Source organism: Lottia gigantea (genome assembly GCF_000327385.1).
Source record: "Lottia gigantea unplaced genomic scaffold LOTGIsca_41, whole genome shotgun sequence".
NCBI lineage: Eukaryota > Metazoa > Mollusca > Gastropoda > Lottiidae > Lottia > Lottia gigantea.
The window spans coordinates 1,788,202-1,797,153 of NW_008709421.1; the positions used below are offsets into that span (position 1 = coordinate 1,788,202).

The window sequence follows — 8,952 nt, forward strand, 5'->3', positions numbered from 1 at the left end:
AACAACCTTGCCTTTTTAGAGTGTTTAGAGAATTTATGGATTAACAGATAAATAGATAGCAGCAATATGTGATCCATATATATATACCCATTTCAATAATAGCAATGACTAAATAATATTAGAAGTAAAAGACAAAAAACAACAGTACCAAAGCAAACACCAAGAAATCAAAACTCCTGATAATAAAGGGAATCTGACAACAATTTTGATATAACGGTACACACCAGTTACTATCTGTGGGCCAGACTCTGGACTAAAGGTATAAAAATGATATATTAAACATCAGAGCCATCCTCAGCTATCACCCTACGCTTTAACTCCTTAACAAATTCCAAATCACTTGCAGCTGGTAGCTGGGGTGGTGGCCTGCTATAGATCTTTTCTATTTCCTTTAGTTCATCATCAGTTGGAGGGAGAGGGAAATCAATCTCATCACTACCCTGTACATTATGCTGCATATTCATGGTGGCAAACTGATTGCTCATGCCTTGCATGTGTTGAGTGTCACTAACATTCTGCCCTTGAACAACAGATATAGCATAATGGGAACTGCTACTTATTGATGAAGATATAGATCCTGTGCTGGATCTATCTGGTGATATAGGTATTGCTTTTAAAGAAACAGGTCCAGAGTGTTGTTGTTGATAAAGTTGCTGTTGCTGATAATTATGTTTTTGCTGTTGCTGATGTTTGATACTATTTTGTATTAATTGCAGTTCAGCATAAGGTCCATCGTGAGATAGCCTACCATTGTTCTGATTACCAGAAAAGACTTTACTTGGCGGTTTAGGTGCAGTCACTGGTGGTCCTCTCTGGTGTGGAGGTGAAGCTCTAACCTTAGCTATAGCCCCCGATCCACTTGACACAGAGGATGATCTACGTACAGGAGGTGGTGGCTTCGAAGCACTTGAGTTACCATTTCGTTTTAAACTATTTGTTCTTAAATTAGTTATAGGTAATCCTGAAATGATAACAGAAATGATGATACTGCACTGGAAAGGTGAACTCTTTATCATCTAATTCTCCGAAACATACTATATACTAATGCTTGTTTAAACATTCCATAATGCAAAGATTCTAGCAAAAAATATTAATTATAATATGTTCATCATGCCAGTGTTTATACATATTATCAAGGTTGTAAGAATCAGAATTACATAAAACTATTGTTGCAGAATGCCAATAATCTAATTCTTTTTTTAATTCAACCAATTAGCTGTGTAGTGTAGTACATTTATATAGTAAAAGTAAAAAGTGTAAAACAGCTGGTGCCCTCATATGATAAATTTGGAATAATTTGTGTCAGTGGATCTTGAATATCCCATATTAAATTTAGTAACAACCGGTTTTTCAGTATCAATGATTTGTTGTCTGTAAATACAACTTTGAAAAAATGCAAATCATCAGATTCAAAACATATAGTAACATGCAATCTAAAGGCTGGTTAAAAACATTTATTATGCATACAACATTCAAACATTACATCAAGAAAAACTGTTTTTGTAATCTAATTGGCAAGAAAATATTACAGTTGTTAAGGGCGATGCCTGGTCTATTTCATGTTATGAAAATATAGAATTATTATATGAAATAATGATTTTATGAGACTAGTTGTGCATTTTTGAAGATTTGGGGTCCTTCCCTTCAGTTTGAAGTTGACTTTATGTCTTTTAGAATGTTTTGGAAACCCTTCAAGCATGTCATGAAAATTGGACATTTCAAACTTTCCATATAAGATTATATAAAGTTGAATAGATCAATCTGTGTCAGACTAATCTAAGAAGATACAAATTCTTGCATTTTTTTTGTAAAATACTATTAAATTATCTGAATTTTAGTAATTAATTAATTAACCGGTGAGTTATGCAACAGTTTAAACAACTTTTTAACAGATTTCACTGACTCACTTATTATAATCGGGCCATAGGTCATGTGACCTAAAGTGAATTTAATCAATACTGCTTGTGAATCATTATTTTAGATTTTATGATCACAATCAAGTTTTATTGCATTTCGCTTTGATTATTTATTACTTCTAAAGGCAGGCGCACACATTTAATCGGCTTCAAAAAATCTGCCAGAGTGAGTTGGTCCAAAAAAGTCCTACGACAAAATTGGGAATGATCTGAAGATCTGTTATGATTGATCAAAAGATGCTCTGAAGTGCCTTGTTGGCAAGGATTCCAAATAATTTGTTGTGACCTTGCTGAAGGTCAACCAAAAGAATTTCAAGTATGTATCACATGCTCACTTCAACATGGCAACTCTTTAAGAGCCACTTTTGCTTTTTCAAAAAATTAAAAAAATATGCAAAACCTAAAATGTTACGCATATTTTTTTCATAATTCAAGGTGTTTTAGTTTCTTAGATGTGAAAAGAAACAATAGTGGTTGAGTTTGGTTCCAATAAGGACTTCCTCAATCCAGAATCGATCAATAGTTACATGTTATATTGAAATTAACACTTTTGCAGACTTTCATATAAAGTTCCAATTCTCTTTAGGTCTCCCAAAATTTCTGTCACAGGGACAAGTCAGTGAAGTCTTTCTAGCCAAACAAGAACCCAGTGACGTCCTTCACAAATGTGACCTGATACCACGAAATGAGTCGCTTGGCGCACATACCTATTTTAAGTTGCAGCCCTCCAAAGGTCAAGTGGGGTGAAAATTATGAAAAAAATTGTTATTGCACAAATACTTTCGTTAACCCTACAACTACGCTGTTATTCATGTCAAAATCCTAATTAAAATGTGCAAAAGCTTGTTTAATCACAATTTTGTAGGATAACCATCCTAGTAATTCACAAACTTTGAGTAAAAATCATGTTAAAAGTATCTGGACTACAGAAGTGTAATGATTCAGTTAATGTTTGAGATAATTAAAATATTTTGGTATCATTTTGAAGCTTAAACAATTTTCTTTCTGATTGTATATGTAACTCAATACTTCCATTTTGCTTGATGTTACTCATTTAGTGGTGTCAGGTCACAAATTTAAATGTGCTAGATTACAGAAACAGTTGTTCTTTGAGTACTGTACCAAAGGTGATAACAAGAAATAAAAAAAAACTCCAGATTCTGACAAACACACCTGAAGTTGAAGCTGGGCGTTTAGCCGCTACTGCTGCTTTATAAGCTTCATGTATATAGCCACTATGTGGTATGGTGAAATATTTGTCTACAATAGTGAAAGTACTCAAATCAATATTTAGATTAAAAACAAACAAACCAAACATAAACAAAAATATTACAATAAAAAAAAAACATTTAACGTGTAAATTAGCATTAGAGATGTGTTAAGAATATTGAAGTAGTATCTTGCATACATATATACAGTTTTTTATAGCTTCATTCAAATGATGCTAAACTGCATGTATGTGGAGTGAATGACAAGGTACCTAGAGGAATATCATTTCTGGTAGGTAATGGATCATGCCATATTTTCTATAGGTGATAAAGTTTACCAAAATACTACATCTTGATTATAGTTGAAATTTTTTTAATTCCATTCAACATGCAAAGTGCATTTTTCAAATCAAATTCAACCAGAAAAGTTAAAATATAAATTACATTTGCAAAAACCAAAACTCTTCTTCTATAAACGAAACACTTATCATTTTAAGATTATTCATTCGTTAAAGATTCGGTTTGGTCAAATTTTTGTAAGAGCAATTTTGTCTGAAATATACTAGAGATAGTTATTGGTGAGGTTGTATTATTAGGTCTGAGTTTTCCCGATATGTATTGGTCGAAACTCAAGAATTTGTTGACAACCAAAATGATTTAGTTTTAGAAGACGGTCTGAGTTTTCTTTTTAAAATTTTTTTTTACAGATTGTAAACAGATTCAGGTTGATTAGACTGTCTGCGATGGTCTCATGTGAACCTGAATCAATATCTGACATACCTAATAGCAAATCTGCATAAAATAATTTGGGAGATTGAGCATGCATACCCTCACTAGCGACACCAATAACTGCAGCACTCTTAACTTTTGTAGATTTTGATTTTGAATAAAAATGTTTATAAGTACAGTAATAATCAACTGTATGAAATATTCTACCTTCAGACATACACTTCTTTTGAACTGAATAATATTACCAAGTTTTGTCCAAATTCAGAGAGAATAATGGCTTTTAGTGTTTACATGCTAAAAATTTTTCAAGATTGAGGTCAGTAACTCCTATAAAACATTTTTTTATTTTCAATAGGTTTCATCCATGGGTGATAATATACAATTGCACCAAATTTTGTCAAAATCTGTCAAGAATTGTGCGTTCAAGAGAGTTGATGAGCTAAAAATTAAACGCATTTTCAAGGGCAATCACAAATAATAAATATTTTTCGATTCTTCCGATTTCCAATAGGGTTTATCCTTGGGTGATTACAAACACTCACAGCAAGATTCGTCAAAATCTGTGAAAAATTGTGCCTTCTAGAGTGTTTACGGGCTTAAAGCTTAAAACATGTTTTCAAGAACAAGGCCAATAACTCATAGTAAATATTTGTCGATTTTTTCTGGTTTTCAATAGGATTCATCCTTGGGTGATTACAAACACTTGAACCAACTTGACTTTGGATATCCTTTGATATTTTCATATAGATTTATTCACATAAGCCTAAATATATATTTTCATTTACCAATTTCATACCTTTCCTCATAGTACATTATTTTTTCATTAGTAACAGAAAACTCAGGCCAATTCATATATATTCAAGTTGGAAATGTGGTAATTCCCAAATTTAAATAGTAATTGTTCTGGACAACTCCATATGGGTCAAAACCTCAGACCTATTATAACACAAATTGTTCTGAGAGGTCAATATGGCCAGAGTTGGTATGATTCTTCCACCTCACCAATAATTATAAGAATTATTAACTTCAACAATTGATAATTTATAAATGCCAAACTGGGCATCATCCTGTAAATTACTTCAAGTCTGATACAAAAACTTACCACCAGCAGGGATTAGGGCGATACTGAATAATATTGAGTATGAGTTATTCCCTTGTTCTTGAAAACGTGTTCAATTTTTAACTCGTGAAAACTCTAGAAGGCAAGTATTCAATCTTCAGAGCGGGACTGAATATTAAAACCAAGTTTTGTCAAAATCCAGCAAGAATCATTTTTGGGTGATTACGAACATTCACACCAAGTTTCATCAAAATCCGTCAATAATTGTGCCTTCTAGAATGATTACGAGCTAAAAATTGAACTCATTTTCAAGAATAAGGACAATAACTCATACTAAATATTTTTGATTCTTCTGATTTTTAATAGGTTCAGCCTTGGGTGATTACGAACACTCACACTAAGTTTTGTCAAAATCCACCAAGAATTGTGCCTTCTAGAGTGTTTATGAGCTAAAAATTGAACACGTTTTCAAGAGCAAGGGCAATAACTCATATTAACTATTTTTTGATTCTTCTGATTTTCAATAGGGTTCATCCTTGGGTGATTATGAACACTCATGCCAAGTTTCATTAAAATCCGTCAAGAATTGTCCCTTCTAGAGTGTTTACGAGCTAAAAATTGGGCAATAACTCATACTTAATATTTTTCAATTCTTCTGATTTTCGATATGGTTCATCTTTGGATGATTACGAACATTCACACCAAGTTTCATCAAAATCCGTCAATAATTGTGCCTTCTAGAATGATTACGAGCTAAAAATTGAATCATTTTCAAGAATAAGGACAATAACTCATACTAAATATTTTTGATTCTTCTGATTTTTAATAGGTTCAGCCTTGGGTGATTACGAACACTCACACCAAGTTTTGTCAAAATCCACCAAGAATTGTGCCTTCTAGAGTGTTTATGAGCTAAAAATTGAACACGTTTTCAAGAGCAAGGGCAATAACTCATATTAACTATTTTTTGATTCTTCTGATTTTCAATAGGGTTCATCCTTGGGTGATTATGAACACTCATGCCAAGTTTCATTAAAATCCGTCAAGAATTGTCCCTTCTAGAGTGTTTACGAGCTAAAAATTGGGCAATAACTCATACTTAATATTTTTCAATTCTTCTGATTTTCGATATGGTTCAGCCTTGGATGATTACGAACACTCACACCAAGTTTTGTCAAAATCCACCAAGAATTGTGCCTTCCAGAGTGTTTATGAGCTAAAAATTGAACACGTTTTCAAGAGCAAGGGCAATAACTCATACTAAATATTTTTTGATTCTTCTGATTTCCAAAAGGGTTCATCCTTGGGTGATTACGAACACTCATACCAAGTTTTGTCAAAATCCATCAAGAATTGTGTCTTGTAGAGTGTTTACGAGCAATTGTGGACGGACGGGCAGACTGACGGACATGGGTGATGGCAACATACGCCCCCATTTCATGTGGGCATATCAAAATTTTAATGAAGTATTGCTAGTATCATAACCTGATGGTTTTGCTTCATAAGTTGATTCTAATGCTGCAGTACTTTCTTCTAATTCTTTAATAGCTTGAGCTAGTTCCATTGAATTCTTCTGCATCTGAAACAGTAAACAAAAATTTCCTTAATATACATATTGGTTATTCTTTTAAGGCCATGCATTTATGGGGGGTTTATTTGGGTCTTACAAATATATGGAAATAGTCTTAACAAATAGTCTTAACAACAACCAAAACTTTCTCACTTATCAAGAAAAGTCCTCATTTTAACTTTAAAGATAGCTTGCCAGGCAAGGTAATATATGCCCACTGGCAGCTTTGAATTTGAACATAAATATTTAGCAGTACAGTAACAATCACCAGTATGAAATATTCAACCTTCAGTCATACACATCTTTTGAACTCTTTAGGGCGATACTGAATAATATTGAGTATGAGTTATTGCCCTTGTTCTTGAATATGTGTTCAATCTTTAGCACGTGAAAACTCAAGAAGACAAATATTCAATCTTCAGCGCTGTAATGAAACCAAGTTTTGTCAAAATCCAGCAAGAATCATACCTTCTAGAGATCAAGGGCAACAACTCATGCTAAATATTTTTTAATTTTTCTGATTTTCAATAGGCTTTTTCCTTGGGTAATAACAAACACTCAAGCCAAATTTCGTTAAAATCTGTCAAGAATTGTGCCTTACAAGCTAAAAATTGATTGTGTTTTCAAGAATAAGGGCAATAACTCATACTCAATATTTTTAGATTCTTCTGATTTTCAAAAGGGTTCATTCTTGGGTGATTACGAACATTCACACCAAGTTCCACCAAAATCCGTCAAGAATTGTCCCTTCTAGAGTGTTTACAAGCTAAAATTTGAAGGTGTTTTCAAGAACATGGGCAATAACTCATACTAAATATTTTTCATTTCCATGTGTGATAACCAACACTCAAGCCAAGTTTCGTCAAAATCCATCAAAAATTGTGCCTTCTAGGGTGTTCAAGAACAAGGGCAATAACTAATACTAAATATTTTTCAATTTTATCATACGCCCACATGAAATGGGGTGACTCCAAAAAGAAAAAACAGTCAGCAAAAACCAATCACAGAAGGCTATTTGATGGGATCACCAATACCACTAGTAGTACAGCGATTCATTTGATGTATACTGAACTTGGTGTAATAAATAATAAAACTTGACATCAAATACCATCCTTTAAAATACCCAACGTTTCGTCAAAAAAGTTTTGACTTCATCACAGTAAGAAACAAACTACAAATGGTGGAAGGCAGTAAGAACAAGGGCAATAACTCATACTAAATATTTCTTGATTTTTCTGATTTTCAATAGGGTTCATCCTTTGGTGATTACAAACAACCATACCAAGTTTCGTCGAAATCATTCAAGAATTGTGCCTTGTAGAGTGTTTACGAGCAATTGTGGACGGACAGACATGGGTGACGGCAATATACGCTCCACATTTCATGTGGGCGTATAAAAATTGAAATACTCATATAACATATTTTTAAATTTTTCTGAGCTTCAATAAGATTCAAGTTTGGGTAATGATAAACAATTCCACCAAATCTCATCAAAATCCATCAAGAATTGTCACTTCTAGAGTGTTTAAATGCTAAACATTGAATGTTTTTCCAAAAACAAGGGCAATAACTCAGACTTAGTATTTTTCGATTTTTCTGATTTTCAATAGGGTTCATCCTTAGAAAATTACACTTACACCAAGTATCATCAAAATCTGTCAGTAATTGTACCTTCTAGAGTGTTTACAAGCTAAAAATTTAAAGCGGCAATAACTCATACTAAATATTTCTAATTTCCATTAAGGTTTATCCTTGGGTGATTACAAACACTCACACCAATTTTCGTCAAAATCTGTGAAGAATTGTCCCTTCTAGAGTGGCAATGGTTGACACCAATACACGACCTGCCCCCTCTTTCATGTGAGCTTATAACAAATGTCTCAATTCTCACTGTGATTGAAGGGATTATATATTACATATATCTTATTGATTTTGCAAAAATAAAACACTGTACAAATAATATTCATTTCACAATTATTCAATTTCTTTTGACTTGTAATAACTCAATCATAAATGAAATGAAATGAATGGAGTTTTACGTCCCACTTTTCTGCACCATGTGGGTTAATGAAGACGGGCAACGCCATGCAGGGTGCCATGAGGGAAATTTTGCCAGGACAGCGGCATTAGCCTGCTCTTTTTCGATTTCCAACTGTCGAGGGATCTTTAACATGCACAGCCTGTAGCACACGGGGCCTCGATTTATTGTCCCATCCGAACGACAAGACGCTTTTTCCATGTCAGCCCCTCTTACCTGCATCACTGACAGGGGGAAACCGGGTTTAAATATCTCGACCTATGCCGGGATTGAACCCTGGACCTTCAGGTTAGTGAGCAAGCGTCTAACTCACTGAGCTACTGCGGCTCCAATAACTCAATTATGAATGCCTGTCAATCATCCTTTTATCGATACTTGCCCAGTACAGTCACGTTGAGTAGGATAAGAAGAATTTAAGAATAATTTGTTAA

The 8,952-nt window shown here is 33.5% G+C and overlaps 1 protein-coding gene across 1 annotated transcript; it reads right to left on the bottom strand.

Annotated features, from left to right (window-relative positions):
- Positions 1-275: 275 nt before the first annotated feature.
- Positions 276-8,743, bottom strand: LOTGIDRAFT_163756 (hypothetical protein; the record flags this gene model as incomplete). The annotated part of the gene is made up of 5 exons (XM_009060273.1): positions 276-961; positions 3,090-3,176; positions 3,905-4,084; positions 6,399-6,492; positions 8,738-8,743. The coding sequence occupies 5 exons, from the start codon at positions 8,741-8,743 to the stop codon at positions 276-278; spliced, it is 1,053 nt and encodes a 350-aa protein (XP_009058521.1).
- Positions 8,744-8,952: the final 209 nt, after the last annotated feature.